This window comes from Camarhynchus parvulus, chromosome 2, assembly GCF_901933205.1.
Source record: "Camarhynchus parvulus chromosome 2, STF_HiC, whole genome shotgun sequence".
Classification (NCBI taxonomy): Eukaryota; Metazoa; Chordata; class Aves; order Passeriformes; family Thraupidae; genus Camarhynchus; species Camarhynchus parvulus.
The window spans coordinates 26,285,692-26,299,722 of record NC_044572.1 but is presented as its reverse complement, the minus strand read 5'-3'; the positions used below and the strand labels follow the sequence as shown (position 1 = coordinate 26,299,722).

At 37.1% G+C, this 14,031-nt stretch overlaps 1 protein-coding gene across 3 annotated transcripts in view; it reads right to left on the bottom strand.

Moving 5' to 3' along the window:
* Positions 1–467: 467 nt before the first annotated feature.
* NXPH1 (neurexophilin 1) overlaps positions 468–14,031 on the bottom strand; it is a 136,615-nt gene continuing 123,051 nt past the window's right edge. For all 3 annotated transcript variants that reach the window (XM_030944173.1, XM_030944175.1, XM_030944176.1), the window contains exon 3: positions 468–2,419. In XM_030944173.1, coding sequence (XP_030800033.1) covers positions 1,658–2,419 — 762 coding nt within the window. In that variant the 3' untranslated portion in view covers positions 468–1,657. The remainder of the gene's footprint in view (positions 2,420–14,031) is intronic.

Below are 14,031 nucleotides of genomic sequence, written 5' to 3'. Positions count from 1 at the left end.
TCTTAAAGGAAGAAAATTCCCTAGTACCATAAAAAGGGATCTCTCCATTCCATAGAGATCAGGACCTCACAGGAGGCTAGAATTAAGGCAAAGACAGGCCTTTGTACACAGAGAGTGGCTCTATGTTTTCCCACTTCTAGATTATAATGACTCATTTTAAACAAAGCCCTGCACCTGTAATTTCTTATCGGAGTGGGGGCTTCTGCTTGAACTAGCAAGACTTTCACTAATAAGACCTTCTTGCTAGGAAAAGGGCTCCAGAAAGTTTTATGTATTCAACATATATATGTATTTGCACACACTCACACACACAGGTACTTATACACACACAAATATGCACACACACAAATTCATAAATAGATGTCTATATATGTACATATGCAAAGGGACAATATTGAAAATCATATTAGACTTGGAGTATTACCCGCTTGTCAGAACTATTTAAACTATTATCTACACAGTACATATTGAAACTCAACTTTAAGATTTTTTATTTTTATGTACAGTTCATTTTTTTCCCTCTGGAAATAAAATATCTAAATACAGACAGACTGTAATGTTGTTTATGTATAGCTTTCAACAATACTTTAGCTGAATAAATGCTTTGTACATAGTTCTGTCTTTTAATGGAGTTTACAGCTACATTGATAAAATGGATTCCTCATTTCCTTGATTGTTTTAAACAATAACAAGCAGAGAGACAATTACAAGTTAATATTAATAAGCAGCTCAAATAACACTGGTTAAATTATGTACAATACAAACCATTCATACAAATGAAGACTAGGATATTGAATTTGTTACAATATTTTGTAATAAAGATAAGACAGCCACTTATAACTTACATGTTCTCCGCCAGGCATTTTCCTTCTTAGAGATAAATTCCAGTTTTTAAGTAGTTTAGCTGGCCTAAACTCAAACAAGTTTAAAGAATCAGAGCTTAAAGAGTCAGAGAAACATTAAACCAGAATGTCTGCTCACATGTAAATTCCAAATGTTTGCCCATCTTTACTAGAAACGGGCTTGCTCCATGGAAAAAGAGCCACCAACACCACCTTGAATGTGCCTACTGTGTGCTGAGAAAAGTCACGACACTTTGCTGTGTTCATATAATACGGAATACTGAACTCTAAACACACTTTTTCCCATTTTAACAAGTACTTATTCCTACAGTATTATTTACCAGTACAGCTGCTCCAAGCAGTAGAATGCATGAGTGGGGATTATTGATTGGCATGTACTCAAAGGACTTTCAAGGAGATTTCCATAACAGTCTGCCTTAGAAACCTTGTACTGTCTAGTTAATCCATTTTGCTTGATGATAGGTTATGCTGAATCCTTAGATATCAGACAATGAAAGATTTCTTAACAGGAATCTCAATAACGTGAGCTGAAAAGTGTGTGTGTGTGTGTCTCTGTGTATGTGTATGGTTTTATTTCAAATCCATAGTGATTTACACCTAGATGGATACATGGAGCTGACTGGGCAAAAATTACATTAGATTGTTTTCCACTAACATATTTGCAGCCATTTGACATCAGCAGCAGCAGGTAGACACATTCCAGGCAATAGATATGGCCTTCCTCCTTGAGGTTACAGCCCTGTTATTTGACCTCTTTTATTCCCCAGGCTTCAGTCTCAGACACAAGTTGGTCCTCATCCTGAAGGGAAGTAGGGTGTGTCACTGTGGTAGTTGTAATCAGGACACACCTTCTGTACTAGTTTATAATCTGTACTATAAAAGGAAATGTAAATACAGATTACTTTAAAGGGCTTGGAGCAGAGCCATGACACATGGCTCTGGGTCTGCTCCTGATAACAGGTTTTTGAAGGGTCATAGTTGCAGAGTGTATTCTTGGTAGCCTTGTCAACCTTTTCGTACTCGATTCGACAGTTAAAGGACTTGGAATCTTTGGCATCAATCACTGTCTGTTGTGCCAAGTCAAATTCCACTATTTTTGTAGGGGGCACTAGGCTCACAGATACATTCCCTTGACCAGTGGAGTTATGCCTGAAGTAAACACTAAACGTCCCATTGCCATGGTCAACGATTTTCCCTGTTATTAACAGATTTAGCTTCACAGTCTTGATGTTGGAATGAAAATCTCCCCAGCCAAACATTTTCTTAAATTTCCCAGTCTTGACGATAGGCCGTCTCTTTGCTCTGGGCCGAGGCTCTTGCAGATCTGTGGAGTTCCTCAGCCAGTCCCAGAGATCTTGCTCAGAATAAGTTTCTGGGGCATCGTATCGCAGGTCCAAATCTGTATCATTTTCCTTTCCACGAAAAGTCTGTGACAGCAGTCGGCTGATGGACAAGTCTTTGCTGCTTTCTGTCCATATGTGCTTTAGTGTGGATTTGGAGCTTCCTGATTTTAGAAGTTCTGTTTTTCCTCCATTTGTTAAATTTGCACAGGTAACCTGAAAGAGAAGGGAAGAAGAAAGAAACAATATATTGAGATATGTGATACAAACCCCATCATCTCCATCTGAGACTAAAATATCCAGATTTTTTAATCATAGAGAAATATTTTTTTGAGAAATTAAATTTTACCTCTCTACTCAGTAAACCAAAAGAGAAATGTCTGTTTTCCTATACTTTCCAAGAAGTTATTACTCAGTTCTCCTTTGCCAGTTTTTTTAATTGGCCTTCAGATTTAATCACAGACATTCACATTATTTGTCTGTTATGATGTCTGTAAGTGATGAGTGTGTAACAAAAACTGAGTTACACAGTCTTGTCATCCTTCAGGCCGTATGTGGCATCTCAGAGTGAAGTGTTCTTGCTTGAATGTTCACTCTGCAAGGTTGCTGTGTCTTCCACCATCAGAGACACATTCATTTACTTTTGCTGCCCCTGGAGTCCACTGTCAGGGTGCTGTCTTGGTGGTGCCAGCCTGACCATGCTTGGAGTCCATGTCATTATGAATCTAATAATAATAATACAATTTCCTTACTCCTTTTATGAATACTCATTGGTCTATGTTCTTGGCTGGGATCTTCAGTCACAACTACAATATAAATAACAGAATAATGAAAATTTTAATGAGTTTTGAGTTGACAGCTGTACATACAGTGTACTCCACATCAGTTAATGCAGGAGGAGCCACAGCATTTTCTAACAATCCCTTATAGACCAACTGCTGGTTTGCCTTGTCTGTATCTAATATGACAAGCATTTCTCCTTTCTTGCTTCACTTCTTTTTTCACCATTTCCCCCCCAAATTAGAGATCTGTGTAAGACAGAAAGCCTTTTGTATACTTACAAAAAAAAAATAAAAATAGAGGCACCAATTTAAAAGCAGTAATAAAAAAATCCTACAAAATCACATTTTAAAAGAACATAAAATCTAGTACCAAGTTCCTACAAAATCATATCTTTCAGACATAGTTTTTCACAAAATTTACTGTCAGAGCAATTTGTCTTATTTATATTTTTTTCTCTTTGCTTTAATTGAATGGAAAACAGAGAGCAGCTGCAGGCTTGCAGCTGTCTAACATGCAGCACTGGCAGAGAGCTCTGATGGAGCGTACCTGGGAGGGCTGGAATTTGTGCAGGGTAGATGGAAAGGGACTGACAACATGTGTAGTCCCATTCCCCCTAAAATTTGCCCCTCACACACTGCCCAATTTTTTAACATTTGCACTGCTGTGAAGAGGCCATCAAGTTTCTTATTTCCCTTTTCAAGGCTACGTATGAGATTCCAAATATGCCTGTTTTATTCCTCTGTGTTCTGGCACAGATTTATGTGCTTCTATCATACTTGCAGTTACGTCTCTCTCTTCACTTAAAAATGAATTGAGTGCATTTCATACCTAGGAAACCCATTGGAAACCAGAAAGTATTTAAATCATGTCCCCTCCCTACTGGAGGTATATGTCACGGAGGATATCTATCACAGCGTGGCCTTTTCATTTCTTAACAATCATGAAATTGAAACACACTTTCATTAACTTCAGTAGTTTTCCAAGGTCATTTGAAGGCACATAGATAAAATCAGTCTAAATTGTCTTAATACACTGATCACACAGCAGATATGCCCTCAGCCTTTTACAGCAACTAAATAGGTAAATAAATCTGTCGCATCCTACACTATACCTGCCCAATCCATTTCATGTGGGGCCAGTAAGGATAATACATAAAATATGGATTTAATTCAGGATCTTGCCAAAGAGACAACTTCCCCCTCTTTGGAATGGACAGAAGGATTAAAACATAGACTTGCATTTTGATAGCCAGTTCATAGCTGCATCTTAGCAATAACACAGTAGGCCAAGAGCGAAGCTGTAATTAAATGCACTGATAGTGCACTAGTTAATGAAGCAGCAATGAAGATGTCACAGGGAGAGAGAAAGAGACTCAGAATATATTTTTTTTTCTATGGCATATCGGGAAGGAGGGCAAAATAAGAAAATAAATGTGGTTAAAAGGAAAAATGTTCCTGTCTAGAATGAATCTATCAACCCACAATGAATCAAAGCAGTTAGCTAGCAGAGCTAGTAAACCAGCAATCTGTAGGTAGGATACAGACTGCTTACCACTCTCGTTTTCTTTGCTTACAGTTTGTTTTTCCTTTGTTTTCCTTTCTTCATCTAATGATTTACATTTCATAGGATTAGACTACCAGTTCCATGTAACAATATGTATGAGTTTAAAAACCTTGAAAATATGTCTCTTTTTTTTTCTAATATGTGAAACTGAAGATTCAGGAGAGGGAGGAAATTTTCTGAAATGATTGATGACTGATCCTATACGTAGTTTTTTGAAAGCCAGAGTATTTCATGGAAATGGATGATTTAGGCCATATGCATTCTATACTGCTTCATATCCAATCTAACAGATACACCTGATTGTTACTGTCATTGATTTTATAATACCTGAAAGATTTCTGGCTGTGCAGTTAGTCCTGAAACTTCTGTTTGTGATTTTCAATGTGGGTAACTGGTTGCATTCATGAGTAAAGGCTTGAACCTGTCCTTCTTAGTCAAGAGTCCATGTTAGCACTAAAAACCAGCCCACAAGTGTTAATAAAAAAAGCTCTAGAATTCATTGTGCTTGGCTAACATTTTCCATCCAACTGCTTTTTCATATACTGCTGGTATACTATATGCTATAGAGAGTATCCTCAGAGACTCACACACCCAATAACACAGAGCATCGCTGTGTAATAGAATTTCTGCAAATGCAGCAGTTCTTTCACATGAACTGATTCAGTTTTCTTCAATCTCTCTTCTTCCCAAACACAAGGCTGCAATAATACAAGAAAGACCATGCAAAAGCATGAGGTTTTGCACTTAGTATTGTGAAGCTTAAACATAGACCCATTTTAGGGGTTCATGGAAAAAAGCCAATCTAAACTGGGTAATAAAACACGGAGCAGCCTAAATTCTATGGTGGTTTTCTTGTCCTCTTCTTTGAGGATGCCTACACATAATTCAGAAACTTGCATATTCTAATTTATCAATTAGTTCACTATAACCAGTTGCCTCCTTTTGCCACTATAACCATTTTGCTTCCTTTTCCATAGCCAAGTGCCACTCTTAGGTGAAACATTTGAAACCAAATTTTAATGGCTCTGTCTAGGATGGAGTCCATTTTCTTCATAGAAGCTCACATGGTGCTGTGGTTGAGGCTTTTGACCCAAATGCTGGTAACATATTTATGTTCTAACTCTGGCTGAACAGTACAGCACCAAGGCCTTCTCTATCTCTCTCAGCCTCTCAAGTGAATAAACTGGGTAGATGCACAATGGATTGGGAATGGACACAACTGAGCAGAGAACCTGAATTCGCCAGAGATATTTCATAATATGTCGCATCATGCTTAGCAATTAAAAGAGTGGGGGGTTTAGAGGAGGTAGCCATCTTTTGTTCAGGTGCTGATTGGTCATCATTCTACCCACTGGAGTAGGTTTTGTGCTGAGTATTGCCTTTGCATCACTTGTTCTGGTTTATTTTCTTCTTTTCTTTCTTCTTCTTCTATTTATCCTTCAGTTATCAAACTTTTCTTTATCTTGACTCCCAGGTTTTCTTGATTTTATTGTTCTGTTCCTCTTCCCCAACCCACGGGGGAAAGGGGGAAAGGGGGACAGTAAACAAACAACTGTGAGGTGCTTAGCTGCTCACCAGTGTTAACCCAAAACACCACTGCACTGCAATAAATCAGTGTTGCAAAAGGGCTGAGTAGGGGGATTTCCTCTACGACTGCATAGCCAGAAGTGGTTCTGAATGATGATGATGGCAGAAATGTTTGTATAGAAAAATAGTAAGGAGCAAAAATTTTAGAAGTGCTTATCTAGTGCTACAAGTGTCATTGGAAAACCACTTACTGAGCATGGCAGACTGATATTTGGTTCTCGTTTTTTACTTTTACTGGAAAGTATGGATTTTCAGTACTTAGTAAAGTCTACTGATACCAAAAAGGCACCAGGAGCTTTTACTACTGCCTGGCAACTCTTCTCCGAAAAACACTGACAAATTGTTATTCCATTTCTTCTACTTCTTCTTTGAAAAAGGAAAGACAGTGATTTCATTGGGCATAATATCAAAAAGCATCATTAAAACACAGGAATGGATCTGTAAATAAGTTTTTTAATGTATTACCATAGAATACTCCATTCTTTTTGTATCCTGTGTTTTGAGGTGATGAATTTTTTTAATGTTTAGCTTCATGAAGCATATTGTAATTAATATAGTTCTTTAATTAAAATAGTTCTTTTAGGACTTCCCAAAGGATAGGCAGTTTATTTATCTCAGAAATTTTGGAGTTGTCTTTCAAGACACTGAGCCATGAATTCTTTGCCAAGTCAAACCTTAACATTTGGAGCAGAGAAAATGAAGTTTAAAAGAAATTTCAGGAAACCATTAAGGCCTCAATTGGTGATTTAGATCCTCTTCTCAGTAAAATCCACCATAGGTATATTAGCATTAATTAAAGACTTGTCAGTTTGAGATTTTAAAAAATATTACTTCAAAAATGTACAGAATGTATCTTGATTTCTCACTCTTTTCCTTTTATTCTAGCTCTACTACAGTTCATTACTTATAATTACAGTATTGGTTTAGAAATTATGCATTTATTTCTCAGAATATATGACTACTTCAGAGCATATGAAAATGCAAACAAACAATCTAATACTCAAGGTAGAAAATCTCTCTCTTCAGGTAAATAAGTAATCAAAAACCAAGACTGTTTTTATTGGCATAGCACTGTAAGAATTTGGCAGCACTGTGTTTGCAAATGCTCTGTATAAAAGAATTCAGAATTTTCTTTCCTCAGTAAGATATCTCAGAGACAACAAAGGCAGGAGAGTATTGATGGACACTACAATAAGCTGGACCATTATCAAGGCAGGGCAGCACACAGAAAGTTGTCACTGAGTCCAGCGTCCTTATATTCATCCTGTTTATGCAATGGGTGGAGGGAAAACTAGACCAAGTTTACTCTTCCATTTAGATTCATTTTTCTTCCTGCAGCTGTCTAGACATTGTATGAAGTTACCAGCGGCATGGAAATATTTTATTCTGTGAATAATTTCCAGAAAAGTCAAAGTCAGTATTCTACAGGTATTTGGTAATAAAGAAACTGAGAATGCAAATCAATGGAGATATTATTATAATGGGAGAGAGTGAAACACACTGAAAGATTTGTACCTTTTAAATGGATACTTTGGGAAAGAAGGATGAAAACAGAAAACCATATACATGGATATTTCACAGAAACAGGCCTCTCTGGTTTTAACTTACAAACACTAACAAACACTTTTGCTGAACAACATGAAAAGAATAGGGATGTGTGTTGGTCATTCAAAAAATCTTCAAACTCAGATGAGACTGACAAACAGGACAGTAACCCATGATCTACAGTGTCAAATGAGAACTCAAAAGTCACTATGCAGGATGAAACCTAAGACTCGTTTAGAAAAATCATCTTGTCTCCAACAGCAATTGTAAGAGATGCCTGGAGAAGAACATGCAAGTGCCTTGCAGAGAATATGGCAAGTGTATTATAGGCCCCTAATTTCCTCCCAGAAGTCCAATAATTCTACTTTCCTCTGCTAGATGTTGTTTCTGTGTACGTTTTCAGTTTCATCATTTCCCTTTCAATTTTACAATATAATACTATCACATATAGAAATCTATGAACAAATGAGATTTCTTTTTCAGTAACTCTAAACAGACTGAACTTCTGTGCATTTGATCACTTTGACACTCATAAGATGCTTCAGCATCATTTAACACTCATAAGATGCTTCAGCAATGAGTTCCACAGCTCTGTTTCCTCTTAGGGTTTGTTTTGAATCTGATTCCTGACACCTTCTTTGGAGAACCCTTCATGTGGAAAGTTCTGCCTCTATCCAAATTTCCCATGCTCCTCATTACTTCTCTTTGTTGCTATGCTTTAAGTATTTTTTCAACAAATACCACTGAGTGGAAAATTTGATGATTCCTAGCTGCATGAGGAAGCCTCCCTCTAGCTCACTAGTGCATGCCTCAACTATTCCCATTCATAATAGTAATCAATCAGATATTGATCTCTTTTCCAGCCCTAAAAGCATCATGAATCCTGCAAATAATCCCTGTACATAAGTTGTTCTATACCTGTACCTTTGAATTTCCTTTTTGTCCTTCTCCACTCCCAGTTCTGTTTTTAAAATGAGAATGGTACATGGTATTCAGGATGCGGCGCAACCATGGTCCTGTATGATGGCAAATATAGCCTCCCATTATTTGTTCAGTGTTTTTTCTCTACTTATTCAAAGTATTTTATTTGGGTTTGGTCATAAAAGAGCACTGAATTGATTATTGACCATATAAAAAGAAGTTTCTGAAGTTTTTAATAATATTTTCTAAAGTAAGCACTTTGGATCATTCATTTAAGCATAAAAAATGATAATTTGTTGTCACACAGAAAACAGAGGGAATGTAGGTTTTTGGGGTTTTTTACTATCTTTAGGTTAAGAAATTGAACTTAACATACACTGTTACTGCAATTTTTGTATAGAACATCCTAGGAATCACAAAATTCAGAATACTTCTATTAACTCTGCTCGGCTCAGCTTTAAATTCTGTATTTTTCTGGTTTTAATCTATGAGCTATCATTTTTGCTTCAAATTGCCCTTGTCAAAACAAAAATGTAGCTACCTGAGCTTTTTCATCATTCACACAACAGCAGTTATGCAAGACAAGAAGCTGATCTAAATTCAGCGAACAGCAGCTGATATAAATTCAGTGAAAATTAACATCATTGAAATTACAGTATCAGTTGATATCTCTTTGAGATCTGCCTAAGAATCGAAGACTAATTAGAAAGTTTGTACCCACAGAAAGATGAGGGTACTAATAAAACAGTAGCAACACAGCTTTGTTTAGGTGCATTATAATTCTTAACAGTTGTTATCATAAAATATTAAGATATTGGAATGGCTGTTCTGCAAAAGAAAAAAGCTAGCAAAATTTACAATTTTACAGTGCTTTCTACACAATGAAAGTTACCTTACAAATAAATCTGAAAACTAGCTACTCTCAAACAATTTTCAGGAAATGCAAAGGTGGTAAAGCACCTTAAAGTGTTTGGTCCCAATAAAAATCCTTAAGAATTAGAGTTTCATTTCCCCTCCCTTGCATTCCTGGAGTGTGGGCTAAGCTGTGACGCTGCCACAAGACTTGTGAATGGTAAAAGACTGATGAAAAAATCTGATGGCCTGCCAGTTGTTAGGTCCTGAATTATATCATATCCTTTGCCAGTCCAGACCATGATCTTCGGTGGGATTCACTGATCTATTCATTCACCTGGAATTCTCGGCCTATTCCATAATCAAGAGAGAAACAGAATGGATTGTGCCCTTTACCACCATGAATGTTGATGAACTTTCCAAATTGAATAAATGCTCTTCACCTAGTCACCAAGAACAATCTGACCTATGGTGCATAACTCATCCTGGAGACAATTTTATGGACAGAACCCAAGGGCTGCAGGCTGGCAGCAGGGCAATGAATGCTCTGTGTAAATGCCTTCTGCAATTCTCCAGTCCTGCTGAAGTGCACTTCTCCCTGTACATCTGAAAGCTATGCTGAAGCTGATGAAGTGACATGGTACTCATACAGCAAGGCATGTACACTTGCTAGTATTGCTCTTCTTTTTAGATATAGGAAATTCCCCATCTGGAGGTTTCCTGTGAGAAACAATATAGATTTGTACTATTCTGTTATCTTTTGAGTTTGATTTAATCACATGAAAGATTTCCACAAGTATTAAGAATCTGAAAAATGAGTCTTCTTGATCCTGTTTCGTTCACTAGTGACTAAGAATTGTTTAGTAAGCAGGCTTTTAAGAAGTGTTTAGTCATCTGAGACAGATAGGTACTTTAAATCAATCAGACTTAGATTGTAATTACAGAGACGCTTCTTCTAGTAGCAGTGTCCTAATGGATATTTTTCTCTTCCTCCTTTTTTTTTTTTACTTCATTCTGCCAGGGCTGCCTCTCCTGTGTGACAGTCAGATATATAGAAATATTTTCTTTATTCTTTCACAGACTTTCAGAGTGGAAATCAGACACAGAATTAAACTTCCAGGCTCCTCTATCTGCCTGGATAAGATACCAAGAACCAAAATCACAGAACCACAACAGGAAGTTATGAAAAGCCAGCCCTACAGTTTGTTCCACCCTTTTCCTGGAAAGTAGGAGTGAAGACAGGCACTGCTATCACTGTTGTTTTCAAAGAAGATACATTTCATTGTTTTCTCTCCAAACACATAGCTTTTAGAGGACAAAAAGAAAAAATGAAATTATTGCCGTTGTCGATTTAATTTAAGAGTTTGAAAGAATTAGCAAGTCAAAATGGAAGTCTATCTGGTCCTGCACCATGCATTCAGCAATGGCTAAATGTTGATTTTATCAAGAAATGCAAAATGAGGAGAAGAACATACTATTTGTACCAGAAAATATTTTTCATTTTTAAGCCTTTGCAGATCAAAGACTTCTTGAGTTGTGGGTGGGGCTATGAATTTCTTCATTTTCAATAAATATTGCTTATAAGCACTTGTCTCTTTCTGAATGAATCTTCTACCATGTGAAACACCCTACCACCTCATCTCTACCTCAGACTCTCAGAACTTTCTCATCCTGTTGTTTTGAACGAGTCCCCTGCCAGCTTTATCTGATGCCACCCAAAATCTGGTTCAGCATGACACAATAAAACCTAGGAAGGAGGCAGCATTTTTCCTGTGGGGTTCAGGCAGGAATTTGGTGCCTGCATGCTCAGGCAGGCAAAGTTGTAATCATCTTTGGTTGGCACTAGAGGAGCTTCCTGGTTAAAGAAAATAAGGTGTTGTCTGAGTTACAGCTACTTCCAGAACTAGGGAGCTCCAAAGGTATAGTCAAGGAAGAGTGTAAAACTGTAGGTTTCAAGTACATAGGAAATGCATGAACTTTTCCCAATCAATTTGTGGGCCGAATCTTCACCCACCAATAAAGTCAATCATAAAAATCCTAGAGGAGCAGAAGGATGAAGACAGTATGGTATTACATACCTTAATTTCAATTTTGTGTCCAGTTAAAACAGAATGGAAGGTGTTCAGTTTGTAAAATGTCATTTCTCTTTCAGTTTAGAAAACATTATGCTATCACATATAAAACTCTGTGAACTGAAGGACCAATGAGTTACAATACCCTGTGAAAATCTTCACATTAGAATTTTACAGCTTTCTGGTTTTTGCCTTAAAAGAACAGAAATCGAGCCCAAGTATTTCTGATGGCAGAGATGCAAGCGAATGCATAAAGATTTGGAAAAGGATTGAAATATAACTGTATGAAATATCCTATTAACTCTTGCCCTAAGTTTAACATTTTTGGAAATAATTTAAACTAAACTCTTGAAGCCTGCTGTCTATGTTGTCGTTACAGATTTTTTACTTCAGTGGATTATGACTTTTGAAAATTCACCCCATCCCCATTCAGCAGGGGATTAAACTACCATGGAATAAATTAAAGTGGGTTAAAAATGTCTAACAGGGTTTTAAAACCACTGTATTATGCCAGTATCACAGAGTGCTGCTAACTTTGAAATGAAAGTCTAGCTAGGTAAATAAATTTTGACAGGGATCTATTGTTCTTGTTCCACATTCCTGTAAGCCTTCTTTTATTAATATTAGCTTGCCATTTTCTGCATACATGTAGAAAGTAATATTAAATAAAATTAGATTTTATATGAAAGGCCACAGAGCAACATTTTAATCAAAATTTGCACTTTAGTTTTCTTTTTATGTAACACACTGAAGAAAATATCCATTATCATATGAGTAGCCATATCTTCTGAAGAATGTGAAAAATATTATAACTTGACATATCCTGGTACTATATAATGGACCACTGTGCACTGTTAACATTGCCCATTTTCTACGTGATGTTTCCAATCATCCTGTCAATGCAAAATTTAAATAAAATTAAATCCACCCAAAGAGTTTGTTGCTCCTGTGTCTGATGCTATATTTTTTCCAGAGAAAAGCATTAGAATGTTGATACAGCTGAGTCACTTTCCACATAGATATTCATGGGTGCTTCCTAGAAATTTGAATTTGAACAAAGATGCCATTTGAGGAGATTTAACTCCCACTGATGCTGGCAGGGTGCACATTGCCACACAAAGAAATAGGATTTTTATGTCTACATGAGATGCTTGGGGCTGGGGGGAAGGGATCCCACAAGTACAAGAAATTCTATAACAAAAATACAAATTCCTTTCATTTAAAATTCCCTGGTCTTCACCATGAGTTATTCATTGATTACAAACAGCTGAATACTTCAGGAAAGGCATTTTAAAAACATAGAGGAAGCTGTTCCAATGTTCAGGGGTTGACATATCCCTGCTAGCTTTTGTGCCTTCATCTTCACCATATGCCCTTGCTGCTTACATATACTAACTTCTCAGAAATCTTTGGGATCTCAAAGAAAAAGGGTTTCTTCTCTTTGAATTTTAACAAGATACAACAACATATTGCCTTTCTAACTGTGTTTGTTTAATAGGCATTGCTCATTCATTTTTTTGGTCAGTGGATATCCACAGCTATTAAAATTCATTTCTGAGGAAAGAGGTGTATTTCTTTAAAGTATTTCTGGAAAGGAAGGGAAGCATTAAGCAGATATTCTATTGCAAGTGTATTCAATTAATTTTTATTGAGATTTTCTTGATGGTTTTGTCAAGGTCTGCTAATTCTTACAGGGGTATGCTCAGCAGTAAGCAGCATGTGGGCACCAGCTCTGCTAGGCAAGCCAAGTGCTGAGCATTGTTTTCCTGGCGATGACATACACAAGCATGCTGCAATGCTCCCAAAGTGCAAAGATGTCAAAGAAATATGGATTGGCCCGTTGGAAATCAGGAGACACCACATGCTACATATTTACACGATCCAAGAAAAATTTAGTCTTGATCCAAATCTGAGCAGGACTCTATCATCAGTGTACACTTGCTCAGTCAGGACACAGGGAAACCAAGCAGCCTCAGTAAAGTCCTGGCCACACTTGCCTGCAGAGCTGGTCTTCATGTGACCCTGGACATTGCATTATAAGAGATTATTATGCCATTAAGAGGAGTAGAGCTACTGAGTACTGGAAGGGGATACCATCAACCAATTTCCCTACATCCTATAAACTATTGATATTCAATCTACACAGTGCTTCTTTGTGCTGACTATCACTGAGCTTGTGCAGACCTGTTTTGAGGTCTCTGGTACCTTTCTGAGCTGATCCAGACAGATATTGCCAGGGAACTTGCCACAGCCAAACAAACAGAATAGAATACTCAACAGAAAATCAACAGTGTCGCTGCCTGATAGTAGTCTTGTATTTTCTCCTGCAATAGTATCACACCTAATTAAAAGTGAAAATTGATAGCCAGCAGGATTAATCAAATTCCATATGCAAATAGCTGGCTCATGAGAGCCATGGTCCAATTGCTAATACTATCACTAAGGTCATTAATTTAAATTGAGATGAGTTAAGAGTCCTTTGGGCATTGACACATAAGCTGAAGG